Source organism: Haliotis asinina, chromosome 11 (genome assembly GCF_037392515.1).
Source record: "Haliotis asinina isolate JCU_RB_2024 chromosome 11, JCU_Hal_asi_v2, whole genome shotgun sequence".
Classification (NCBI taxonomy): domain Eukaryota; kingdom Metazoa; phylum Mollusca; class Gastropoda; order Lepetellida; family Haliotidae; genus Haliotis; species Haliotis asinina.
In genome coordinates this window covers 8,394,573-8,408,261 of record NC_090290.1, presented here as the reverse complement: position 1 = coordinate 8,408,261, position 13,689 = coordinate 8,394,573, and the positions used below count along the sequence as shown (strand labels likewise).

The following is a 13,689-nucleotide window of genomic DNA, read 5'->3' as shown; positions in this document are numbered from 1 at the left end:
GATAGTATCACTATTTGGACAGTACAATAGAAGAACAGGCCATAGATCGCCAACAACAGAGGGTAGATCAACATACCAGGGACCATGGGGACTTACGGTGCCTCTGGTACTTGCATGGTCCCTGGCTGGACTTACACAATCCCCTCAGCTGTTGGCGACTGTATGCAACATTAGCCACACATTAAAATGACACATATTCTACGATTAAAACTTCTTTTGCATCAGATCACGGATATATGATCTAATTGTAGCATTATAATCAGTGTATGGAACAAGAAGTTGTGTCACAGACTTTTCAATACCAGCAGCAGCAATAAACGGCTTTATTCTGAACCCAAGAGGTGGAACAAGAGAAGACTTTTTGCTATACAAATCCCCATAAAGAGGATTGAAGACACGGTTATATGGAGGATTAGATTCGTTAGAGTATAGTTTTGTGATATATTGTAAACATAATTTAATACGGCGTTGTGCAAGAGATGGTTCATCGGTCTCAACGTAAAGACTGTCAATAGGTGAAGTTCTGAAGGACCCAAGAAAAAGTCTTAGACCTTGACGATGGACAGGATCAAGAAGTTTATGAACTGCTTTTGCAGGCTCCACCAAAGACGATGGAGCCATAATCAAGTTTAGAACGAACGAGTGATCGATTTAGATGGAGAAGGGTAGCTTGATCCCCTCCCCATTTTGAATTTGAAACCACTTTCAACAAGACAAGTGCTTTCAGGCATTTAGTTTTAAGTGATTTAATATGTGGTAAAAACGTTAAATGTGAATCAAAGATTAGACCCAAGAATTTGGCTCCCTTCACAACTTTAATGGGCGTGCCATCTAGAGACAGTTCGGGGTCTTTATGTGGTTTGTATTTACGACAAAAAAGTATGCAGTTAGTTTTCGACTAAATAAATTTAAAGCCGTTTTCAAGACACCATTTATTAATCTTGTTTAAACACAACTGCAATTGCCGTTCAATGGTATGCATATTTTTACCACGACAAGAACTATTAAAATCAACCACAAATAACGATCCATCAATTGAATCGTTTAAAACTTTTGATAAACTGTTGATCTTGATGCTAAGAAGAGCAGACGAAATACTGCCTTGTGGAACACCCGGATCCTGATTGTAATGATCAGACAAGGTAGAACCCACGCGGACCTGGAATTGTCTGTCATTTAAAAAGTTGCCAATAAATTCAGGCAAACGACCTCGCAAGCCAAAGTCATGTAAATCTCTCAAAATGCCATACTTTCAGGTTGTGTCATATGCTTTTTCGAGATCAAAAAAGATAGACAGAGCATGTTGTTTATTAATTTAACAATTTTTAACAAATGATTCCAGTCGCACTAAGTGATCGACTGTACTTCTGTTTTTACGGAAACCACACTGCATATCTTTTATGAGATTATTTGTTTCCAAGTACCAAACAAGTCGATTATTTATCATGCGTTCCATGGTCTTGCAAACACAGCTAGGTAATGAAATCGGACGATAATTGGATGGAACCGTATGATCACATCCAGGTTTAAGTATTGGTACTACTATGGAGTCACGTCATGAAGGAGGAAAGTTACCCGATGTCCATATATCATAAGAAATATTAAGGAGAGTTTCCAGACAGGATTCTGGTAAATGTTTCAGGAGTTGATAATGTATATTATCAGCTCCTGTAGCAGTGTCATGACCTTGATCAAGAGCAGTATGGAGTTCATGAATAGAAAACGTTTCATTACAATCTTCCCCATTATCAGAATTGAAAGTAATAGTTTTTTTTCTTGTTGTTTTTGATATTGCTGGAAGTTTGGTACATAATTTGAAGAGGAAGAGTGTTTAGCAAGGGTCTCACCCAGTTTATTAGCAATATCTGATTTATCAGTAAGCAATTGGTCTCCATGTTTAAGATGATGGACAGTAGATTTAGTACCTTTACCTTTGAGTTTTTGGACTATGTTCCATACCTTGAACATGGTGTCCGAGAATTTATTTTAGATACATAATTTTGCCAAGATTGGCGTTTGTACGGCGTGCTTTAGCATTTAAAATCTTAAATATGATAAATGAGAAATCTTTCCTAATACAGTAGGAAAATGGTCACTTCCACAGAGGTCATCGTGGACTGACTATTCGAATTCATTTGGTAGTTCTGAATTTTTCAATGACAAGTCATGAGCAGACTAGGTCCCTGTCCCAGGGTGTAAATATGTGTTGGAACCTTCATTATAAATGCATAAATCATTGTCAGAATAAAAGTCCTCCAACAACTTACCTCTAGTGTTTGTAGTTACACTACCCCAGAGTGGGTTGTGCCCATTTAAATCTCCCATTATAATACAGGGCTTCGGGACTTGGTCAATAGAGAGCCTTAAGATCAGATGGCGAAATATAGAGTGAGCATAGTGTAAACGCTACATGTAAAGTAATTCTCACAGCAACAGCCTGGATATTAGTAATAAGTGAAACAGGGCTTTGAATAACGTTTTGTCTGAGTAGAATGGATGATCCACCAGTGGTCCTATCACCCAGAGGTGAAAAACAATGATATTCATTAAAATGACGAAGTTCAAATGTACCTGTCTGTTTTAAATATGTTTCTTGGAGACATATCGCTGAAGGTTTAAAGTCTTGGACTAATAGCTGTAATTGATGTAAATTAGTCTTCAATCCTCTGTAGTTCCACTGTACAATATCGTTGAAATAAACTATCTTTTGGGGGAATTTATTGGGGATCTACCCCGCACTCTTTTGGAGGGCGACACGCTATGTGCCCTAGAATGGACGTTTTCAGAAACGTCCATGTCTTCAAAAGACCCATATTTATTGAAAAATTGAATTTTGTTCTGTGACCCTTTAGGAGCTCTGCCACTTTGCTTTGTGAAGCATCAGGCTTAGGCTTAGGTTTACTTTTCACAGTTTGTTGACTATCAGCTGTGGATTGAGACTTTGAATGTGACAGAGATAATGATGATTTGTGATAAGAAGAAGAGTTGGATGTACTATGAAGTGATTCCTCAATCTGAGATGATATGGCAGGGTACAAAAGCTGTGGAGAATTGCAGTTTGCCCAAGTCAAGGTAGTCTGACAGCCTGTGGACGATTTTTATATTTTAGAGGTAGACTCCGATGATGTTTTTCCTACTGTAGCATAACTTTCTGGAAGATCAGACCTCTTTACCAGTTTTTATGCCTCAGAAAAGGAGATATTCTGGGTAAACTTTATTCTGTTTATCTCCATTTGCTCTTTCCAAATAGGACACTGTTTTGAAAATGAGGAATGGTCGCCTGAGCAGTTGGTGGATTTTTTTACATTACTGTCACAATCTTCTGTTGTGTGTGTCTTTTCACTGCAGTGAGCACACACAACAGACAATGTGCAAGTATTGACACCGTGGCCGAACTTTTGGCATTTGAAACACCGAAGGGGATTCGGAATGTACTTTTCCACACTGATATTACAGTATCCAGCTTTAAGTGATGTTGGAACAGTAGGTGATGAAAAAGAAAACAGATAGGTATTAGTTTGAATAGTTGTGTTGTTTTTACGGGTTGTGAAACGTTTGATATATAATACACCCTGATCTTTCATTTCGGAAGCGATATCAAATTCAGACATGTCTGCCAGCAAGCGATCTCGATCACGTACGATTCCCTTACTCGTGTTCAGTGTTTTGTGGGCCGTGACAGTAACCGGAGTACCAACAGAAGTGTCGATGTTCAAAACGTTGGTTGAGTGTTGCTTTCTGGCGCACTCAGTCAACAGTGCACCAGAACGTAATCTTCTAATGTTCTTTAGTTCGCCAGCAATGCCTTGGATACCCTTAGACACAACAAACGGGTTCAGCTTCAAAGGTGTGTTCTCTTTGGTCTCAATGACAAGGAGACAAGGACACGTGGCCAGTAATCAATCTGTTTGGACGGTCTGAGGTCCTCAACGGGATCATTTTTGAGAGGACGTTTACTCTTCTTAGTGGAGGTTTCGTAAGCCATGGTTAGTTATGTAGATTTCATCATCCGAGCTCCCCACCCACCACGGAGTATCACAAGGACGATGCTAAAGCAAGCGGGCCTCCAGCTTACAGCACCAAAGATACCCGGATGATATATTCCAGTAGAAGAATTATAAATAATTATTCCACCAGATTCGCCGATGAGCCACCGCTTTCTGGGCATAAGACTCTAGGCAAAGTTCAAAGCAACATAATTCAACATCAAACATGTTTTAGACAATAAAGCCAAGACCAAAATCAATCAAAATCAATTCCAAATCATACTTGTGCAATGATAAATAAATTTATAATCTATGCGCAGGGCTTGGCATGACCAGCCGATTGGTTGAACCGGGCCCATTCAACCTCCCGTCTAGGTGAATTAAGGATCGAAGGGGTGTGTTGAGCAAAGGGAACGCGGTCACAGGCCGTCAATGCCCTCATCCCCAGATTTCCGCCCTCAACTGACACAGGGCCGCAACCCACGGCAAACGGGTTGGTGGACCAAATATCCCCCTGTGTCCACAACGGGGTTGTCGGTGAGCTCTTGGCTTTATCCAGTACCCACCACGAGGAGTTGGCTCGCAGCGGGTGCCCGCGCCCCCAAGATATACTCATGGAAACCTGTTAGGAGGTGAGGTCCCCTGTGATGGGAGAGTCACGGTCAAACATAATCTGCTCGTCTGTGTTGAATTTTCCATCAGAAGGGATAAGTGTTTTACTGTAAAAGCAGTTAAGGATGTTTTTAACACAGTTAGTTCTCATTGTATTAATGGCCTTTCAAGGGAAATCGATTTCATTGTTGAATTTTGATGATTATGCTCTGTAGATAGATGTATTTTACTGATTGGTCGTTTAGAATAGTTTAGACTTGTTAGTGGTTGTATCCTCAAAAAGGGTTTAAGTATTGTAAAATTGCTGTCCTCCTTAGAGGATAAGTAAGCCCCAAAACATTCGATGTAAATTTACGTCTACCGAGTTTTTAATCTTAGTATTCTTGTTACTTTAATTTTGGCAAGCATTTCATTCTCTCGCCAGGTGCTGAAGGGATGGTGTAAATCCAACAAGGTTCCATACAGGGTATGTCCCCATCTACGTTCGTTGTTGGCGATATAGCCAGGTGTCATTTTGCACTGTCCCAAGAGTGCTATTACTTTTAACATTCCACTCCTGTTTCCCGTTTTTGATATTTTGGTGGGTTTACTCTCTGTCGTTCATAGTTTTTTTTTGTTGTTTTGTAATATTCATATATTTCTTTTTGTGTCAAGAATCCTCTCGTAACGAGATGGTTCCGATACTACCGATGTGACGTTAAATATTAACTCACTCACTTAACGCTAAGAGAGCTTCGAAAATCTAAGCCCTGACTGGGCTGAAGACTGCTTTTTAAATGATGCATTTACAAATACATTTCTTACAAAATCTTACTTGAAAATGGGCGGATATGTTGCTTCCCACAATGTTCTCAAATTACAGGGTAAGAAAGGAAAAGTAGTTATCAGTACAAGGTAACATGTTTTTTATGTGACGTCCCCCCGGACACGAGCCGACATAACGTCTCGTTGTTGCCCTGAAGGTAGGTCAATGTGTCAACCATAAATAGAGAAGCCTAGTACTGATAGCGTGTGAGCGTGACTAAAACGCTAGCACGGCCTCGATTTTTTCCGTCCTCCTTTAGTCGTGAAGAGGTCACATTACTCTTCGTTCCCATCTGATATCCCTCCAATACTGACATGTCTGCTGTTGTTCCCAGGTACGTAGTGAGGAAGGCAACCCGAGATGACATTGGACCAATTAAAACCCTGACGGACGCAGAGGACTGGGAGATACCCCTCGACTTATTGTATTGCGTGTTTGATATGGATTCAAAGGCTTGGTTCGTAGCTGAAACGGGCACGGGTGAAATAATCGGTGAGTGACAGAACGAAATTGTTGAACTGAATCTATAGATCTCTGTAACGTCACATCGGCAATATTTCAGCCAGGTCGTGAAGAGAACCGGCACTATTGTACATAACAGTGAATGGTAAATGGGGAAAAATCTGTCAACAAAGGACAGTAAACTACTACATTATGGCAGATAGATATATAAAGCTAGTGAATATATCTAAACAGTTTAACTACAGAGGACGATACACTATAAAAAAGTGAAGTTAGACCATATCGGTATTCTATGAGCACTCTCCTTGCTTGCGGGAGGCTGATCCACCTGCCCGGAACCACCACCATCATTAAAGTCATTACATTTCATCTACTGGTCAGAGAGCCCCTCCTAGCAACCCTGGGATGCTGTGCTTCTCACTATAAGAAGACATATTCTCCTATATAGCTAACGAATAAATTAAGCAAGACAATTTTTAGTCTTTACATTTTCATTTTTTGAAAATCATGGAATTGTGCAATAGAAAGGTTCAACATATGTGCACACGATTAGCAAAATGCAGTTGATCATCAGAAGCATGTACCCGTTAAACAGTCGTGCAAATATGCTTCACTGATGGATCGAAATGCTAAAATTAAAGTTTAGGTCAGTTTTGGACTTCGATGCCGTTTCCGGTAATGCGTATAACCACCATGAGCCCAAGCTTCTACACGTATTTGCATTGACCAAATGAATCTTTTAAGTTGCTGTTAAAATGAAACGTTCTGCCATTCAATCTATAACGCTAGGTAAAGTTAATCTAGAGTCATAGGGTTAACTTGGTGACCGTAAACACGACTTCGAATAATGCCCCAAGCATGTTCAATGGGATTATGTTCAGTTGACGTTGCCGGCCAGGCCATATATGGGATGTTGTTGAGCTAATGAACATCATTAGCAACTCCTTTTACGGGCATTGTCATCCGTAAAAATGAAATTTGTAGCAGAGGTGTGATTGCAAGTGGCCTATTGGTAGGTGTTAACCGATCAGACTGTATGTGTGAAGTGGAGCACATTCATTCCATACATTTTGTATGCTGTTTCTTAGGGTGCCTATTTTCGGGGATGATATCGATGTTAACAGATAAATCAGCTTGGTGGTTACTAGGGGTTATGCATGCTTAAATATTTACCCAAACAGTAACATGCCGTCAAAAATCGCTGTCGAGATCGTTCTTTTTTTTCTTTTTTTTTTTATTTTTGTTCGTTTTTATTTTTGTTAGGAGTATACTTCCATGTAGAATTAAACTGAAATATCTCCCTTGCATGCTAATTGTTGTTGAATAAATCAAATGTCTTGCCTTGCACGCAAGGACACTTCACTCTTGCTCACTCAAGTTATATTGCCTATCTGGTTTAATAGGAGCAACAGAATATGAACGAGATGTTGAGAACCAGAGCTCAACATATGCTACAACTATACTCTAGGCTAGTGACAAGACTCTAACACCTTTAGCTCCTATACACCATAGATCGTCAGCTGTTTGTTTTCACAAAAATGGTATAGACGTTATGAATGAAATTTATGTGTTTTCAGGTTCCTCTTGCCCACTGTGTTCTTAATAATGTCCATCCTTTTTTCCCTCAGCGTTTCGGGCCTTTGTCTATTTCAATGAAGAGACAGCGGAAGGTGGCCTCTATGTCGTCAAAAAAGACCTCAGAGGCAATGGTATTGGACGAGATGTGAATCGTCATGGTCTAACAGCACTTGGTGACGCAAACATCACTCTCTCGGCAGGCGTGGTCAGCCTTTACGACAGCCATGGCTTCACGTTCTACTATGACGTACACCAGAAACGTGGACCAGTGGAAGTCATCCTGAAGGCGATTCCTGATGCAGATCTGAGTTCGGGTATTAGTCTTGTCTCTTATGAAGATGCCATGTTTACGCAGCTGAAGGCATACGACGACAAAATATGTGAAAGTGAGAGGGACTATTTCTTGAAAAACTGGATTATGAGTCATGCAAAGAATATCCTCATTGCTTGCTCACAAACCGGACGTGTTGTAGGATATGGGTGTTTGGGGGTGACAGAATACTGCAATGAGATTGCACCATTGTATGCTGATAGCGACACCATAGCATGGGCACTGTTGAAAGAACTTTTGCAACACCTGGATCCGAAGGACACCGTGCATCTCTTTATCATATCTGAAAACAAAGCAATGATGAAGATTATCGGCAGTCTTCCGCTGAAAGAAGTTGATTTGATTCATAAGATGTATTCCAAAAAACCAGTACCCCAGGCCCTTGGGCGGTTGTATTCCTTATCTGCCATAACGTTCTCGACTGTCTGATTGATACAATGTCTGATTACACAATTATCTTCAAACAGTTCCAAAGCTGTGCCTTTCTGCAGAAACAAAGTGCAACGTGTAAACATTTACACCACCATGTAGTGGTAAAGCATTGTTCAATGGGGCAGAGTACAGAGATTTTTATTTCGGTATAAAGGCCATTGGCCCATGTACAGTGAATAAATGCAAGGTGATATATGATGTGTTGACAATATGGTTTACAGATATACATCAGAGTAAACATGTATGTCTCGTTTATCTCTGGATACAGTTCCTTTTATAAAGAGCATGTTAAATAAACAGAGCAATTTTTATAAGTAGATTCTTATCTTTACATACATGTTACCAACTTATAATATTTGAATACGGTAGATGGACAAATTAGTTCTGGTAAATATTTGCTTCTTAAATGGGAATATGCATCACAAACAATTAGAAAATGTGGTTCATCTTCCAAACTATTACTGTTACACATTTTACATATTGTGCTGGTTCCACTGTCATCTTTAAATCTTACATTACATAGGATTGGCAATTGTTGAATACGTAATAAGCATAAATAACGTCTGTGTTCCTTCAGATGTACATTGGAGATATAGTACTCCACATCCAGTAATGACTGTAGTGATTTATAATAAGATAAATGAACTGACTCATTTATTTTGATGAACATATTTTGCTTTGCAGAATCTATAAGTCTTTGTTTAAATACAGCTAGAAAGTCATTGCCAGTACCAACTGCTTGGCTTACCCAAACAAAACCAAAGCCATACATGTTTAACAATGTCCTAATATAAGATGCCCAGGTAATTATGTTACAATTATCAAGTTTTTTCATAAGAATATAGGCTTGTTTGAGATACCTATCAGTAGGCATACATAACAGTTTGCACCAGTACCGAATGCATTTAACCTGATACTCTATACTAATACGATATCGACCACATTCTGCTAATATACTGCGTTACTAGACACATACTTACCTACTCCGAGTACAAATTTACAAAAATTAGAGTGGAATTTGTTAATAACTTCTCTGTCCTAATACCCCATACTTCTGCACCGTAAAGTAGTATTGGTTTTATTGTACTGTCGAAGAGCTTGAAAAGAACACTTGCAGACGTATTTGGATATTTGTAGGAGAACCGTTTGATAGCCATTAAAGCCTTAGTAGCTTTACTGGTAAGGGTCTCAGTACATTTAGTCCAAGACAGGCGAGTGGAAAACGTTATTCCGAGATAGTGATAATATGTTGAGCATTTTATCTGTGATCCTTGTAAATACCATTTCTCAGAATTACGTAAGAATCCTCCGTTTCGAAAGACTAATATTTCGGTTTTATTCATGTTGATTTCCACTCCCCATGCCACACAGTAGTTATGTAGAATGTCTATTTTTCTTTGAAGACCAATTACCGAATCGTCGAAGATACATAAGTCATCAGCAAAAAGTAACAGAAAGAGCTCCATAAATTCAGGATCGACGAATATTCCTCTAAGGTCGGCATTTTCCATCATGACTTGTAATTCTGAAATGAATATTGTATAAAGGAAACGACTACGAGCGCACCCTTGTCAAACGCCACTCAAACATTGGAAATAGTCAGAAATTGAGTGAGTACCTATTCTCACAGCTGACTGTATTTAAGCATACATATTTCTTAACACAGTTAATATTCGGCCATGGATATCGTTTCTTATTAGTGAGTACCAAAGAAGCTTTCTATTAATGGATTCGAAGGCATTTTAAAGTCCACAAATATGCCTCTATAATTATTCACATCGTTGACGTCACCTTTCTTGTGAAGAGGTACGATTATACCCTTGGCCCACTCAGTGGGGTAGTTTCCGGTAGCTAATATCTCGTTAAAAATGATCGTAAGATAAGGAGTAAGTCATTACAACATTTTACCATCTCTGTCTTTATAATTCAAGCCTTCTTAACGAATTTGAATGGTCAGTTCATGATGACCTCTGTGGGAGTGACCATTTCCCAACATTACTAAAACCTGTGAATCCATCTGATGTTCCTCCATCATCAAGATGGAACTTCAAAAAGGCTAACTGGCGTTTATATGAAACTCTGTGTGTTGACAGGCTTAAACCTGAACTTGTTGATAATGTTCCTGATGCTATTCAACGTTTTTGTGATGAAATGAATGTTATTGCTCATGAGTGTATACCAAAGTCCTCTGCAGTTCCACATATTCGCAAACCATGGTTCAATGATCAATGTAAACAAGCTAGAAAGGAGCGGAAAAAGGCAGAACACTATTTCCGTCGACACCCCATGGTGCATAATTTGAATAAATTTAAGATTGTAAATGCTAAAGCACGGCGTACTTTTAAACAAAGCAAACGCCAATCTTGGCAACGATATGTATCAAACATTAATTCACGTACACCAATATCTAAAGTCTGGAATATGATCCAAAAAATCAAAGGTAAGGGCTCCAAATCTAGTATTCACCACCTTAAAGATGGAAACCAGTTATTAACTAATGAAACCGATATTGCTAATAAACTTGGTGAAACTTTGGCAAAACATTCGTCCTCGTCAAATTATGAACCTAAGTTCCAGACATATCAAAAACAGCAAGAAAAGAAAACTATTAACTTTAATTCAGATAATGGGGAAGACTATAATGAAACGTTTTCGTTACATGAGCTTCATACTGCTCTTGATCAGGCTCATGATACTGCTTCAGGAGCTGATAACATACATTATCAACTCCTGAAGCACTTGCCAGATACATGCTTAGAGACGCTGTTACATATTTTTGATAATATTTGGACATCTGGACAATTTCCTTCGTCGTGGCGTGATGCTATCGTTGTTCCCCTTCCTAAACCTGGACGTGATCATACGGACCCTTCCACTTATAGGCCAATTTCACTTACTAGCTGTGTTTGCAAGACCATGGAACGCATGATAAATAATCGACTTGTTTGGTACTTGGAAACAAATAACCTAATAACAGATATTCAGTGTGGTTTCCGCAAAAACAGAAGTACAGTCGATCACTTAGTGCGTTTAGAATCTTTTGTTAAGAATGCCATAATTAATAAACAGCACGCAGTGTCGATCTTTTTTGATCTAGAAAAAGCAGATGACACCACTTGGAAACATGGGATTTTAAAAGATTTACATGACTTCGGATTGCGAGGTCGTTTGCCTCAATTTATAGCCATGAGCGCTGATAACATACATTATCAACTCCTGAAGCACTTACCAGAATCCTGTCTTCAAACTCTGTTGAATATTTCGATGATATTTGGACATCGGGTAACGCTATAGTAGTACCAATACCTAAACCTGGACGTGATCATACCGATCTGTCAAATTATCGACCAATTTCACTAACTAGCTGTGTTTGCAAAACCATGGAACGCATGATAAATAATCGACTTGTTTGGTACTTGGAAACAAATAACCTTACAATCGATATACAATGTGGTTTCCGTAAAAATAGAAGTACTATCAATCACTTAGTGCGTTTGGAATCATTTGTTAAAAACGCTCTAATCAATAACCAACACGCTGTGTCTATCTTTTTTGATCTTGAGAAGGCCTATGATACAACTTGGAAATATGGCATTTTAAGAGATTTACATGACTTCGGCTTGCGAGGTCGTTTGCCTCAATTTATAGCCAACTTTTTAAATGATAGACAATTTCAAGTCCGTGTGGGTTCTACCCTGTCTGATCATTACAGTCAGGATCAGGGTGCACCACAAGGCAGTATTTCGTCTGTTACACTTTTTAGCATCAAGATAAACAGTTTATCAAAGGTTTTAAACGATTCAATTGATGGATCACTTTTTGTGGATGATTTTAACATTTCATGTCGAGGTAAAAACATGCATACTATTGAACGGCAAATGCAGTTGTGTCTGAACAAGATAAATAAATGGTGTTTGGAAAACGGCTTTAAATTTTCTAAGTCTAAAACTAACTGTATACATTTCTGCCGTAAATATAAACCACATAAGGACCCTGAACTGTATCTAAACGGCACACCTATTAAAGTTGTTAAAGAGGCCAAGTTTCTGGGTCTTATATTTGACTCCCACTTGACGTTCTTGCCACATATTAAATCCCTTAAAGTTAAATGTTTGAAGGCACTCGACTTGTTAAAAGTTGTTTCCAATTCAAAATGGGGAGGCGATCAAACCACCCTACTTCACTTATACAGATCACTCATTCGCTCCAAACTTGACTATGGTTCCATTGTATATGGTGGAGCCTGTAAAAGCAGTCTCAAAATGTTAGATTCTATCCATCATCAAGATCTAAGATTATGTCTTGGATCTTTTAGAACGTCTCCCATTGACAGTCTCTATGTCGAGGCAGATGAGCCATCTCTCACTCAGCGACGTATAAAATTATCTTTACAATATGCTACAAAACTATACTCTAACATATCTAACCCGGCATATAACTGTGTTTTCAATCCTCTCTACGAGGATTTATACAACAAAAAGTGTTCTCTTGTTCCACCTCTCGGACACAGAATTAAACCCTTTCTTTCTTCGGCCGGCATTGAGCTGGAAACCATAGCTCCTTTCCGTTTTCTTTCTTCTCCTCCTTGGCAATTGGTTAGGCCACAAGTTGACCTAACATTAACATCATTTAAAAAATGAGAAACAAATGACTTACAATATAAACAAGAATATCATCACTTAAAACATAAATATAGCAATTACAAACCCAGATAACAGTTCTATTTTTACTGCAGAAGCAAACGCCATATTGACAGCTCTTAGGTATATTCAGAGACACCCTAAACGTAAACAATATATAATCTATTCAGACTCTCTTTCTTGCCTTCAGGCGATTAAAAATATTTCTTGTAAACATCCACTTTTAATAGAAATTATTGAATTGTTTAATAATCTTGCTACTGGCCAATGCGACATCGTATTCTGTTGGTTACCCAGCCACGTAGGTATTTCCGGTAACGCAATGGCTGATCTTGCTGCCAAGGCAGCTCTCAACAAATCTGTGACACCACTTCTTATTCCTTACACTGATTACAAAGCTAGCATTAGAACCTACATCCGTGATCTGATGCAGAAGAAGTGGGACACCCAAGTAGGTATAAATAAATTACATGAAATAAAACCGTATATTGGTTACACCTACTTGGGATGTCAGTCCAGATTTGAAGAGGTTATTTTAAGACGATGTCGTATTGGCCACACACGATATACTCATGCATACCTATTGAAAGGTGAGGATCCTCCGTTTTGTATCCCTTGTGATGAGAGAGTCACGGTCAAGCATATTCTGCTTGACTGTGTCGCATTCTCCATCACAAGGGATAAATATTTTAATGTCAAAACTGTCAAGGATCTTTTTACTAACATTAATTCTCATTTAATCGTTGGTTTTTTAAAAGAAATTGATTTTTTGGTAGAAGTTTGAATAACGTGTTCTGTAAATAGATGTATTTTAATTATTGATTGTTTAGATTTGCAACTAGG

General features: G+C 38.7%; 1 protein-coding gene across 1 annotated transcript; it reads left to right on the top strand.

The window, feature by feature from the left end:
* The first annotated feature begins 5,717 nt into the window (after positions 1-5,717).
* On the top strand, positions 5,718-8,203 carry LOC137255272 (uncharacterized). Its single transcript, XM_067792724.1, has 2 exons — positions 5,718-5,895; positions 7,494-8,203. Exons 1-2 carry the CDS (start codon positions 5,718-5,720, stop codon positions 8,201-8,203), a joined length of 888 nt encoding a protein of 295 aa, XP_067648825.1.
* The last annotated feature ends 5,486 nt before the right edge of the window (positions 8,204-13,689 follow it).

Coding starts and splice junctions, on each gene's coding strand:
- LOC137255272 (XM_067792724.1), top strand. CDS start 5,718: ATGTCTGCTGTTGTTCCCAGGTACGTAGTGAGGAAGGCAACCCGAGAT. Junction 5,896..7,493: donor GGGCACGGGTGAAATAATCG/GTGAGTGACAGA, acceptor TTTTTCCCTCAG/CGTTTCGGGCCTTTGTCTAT.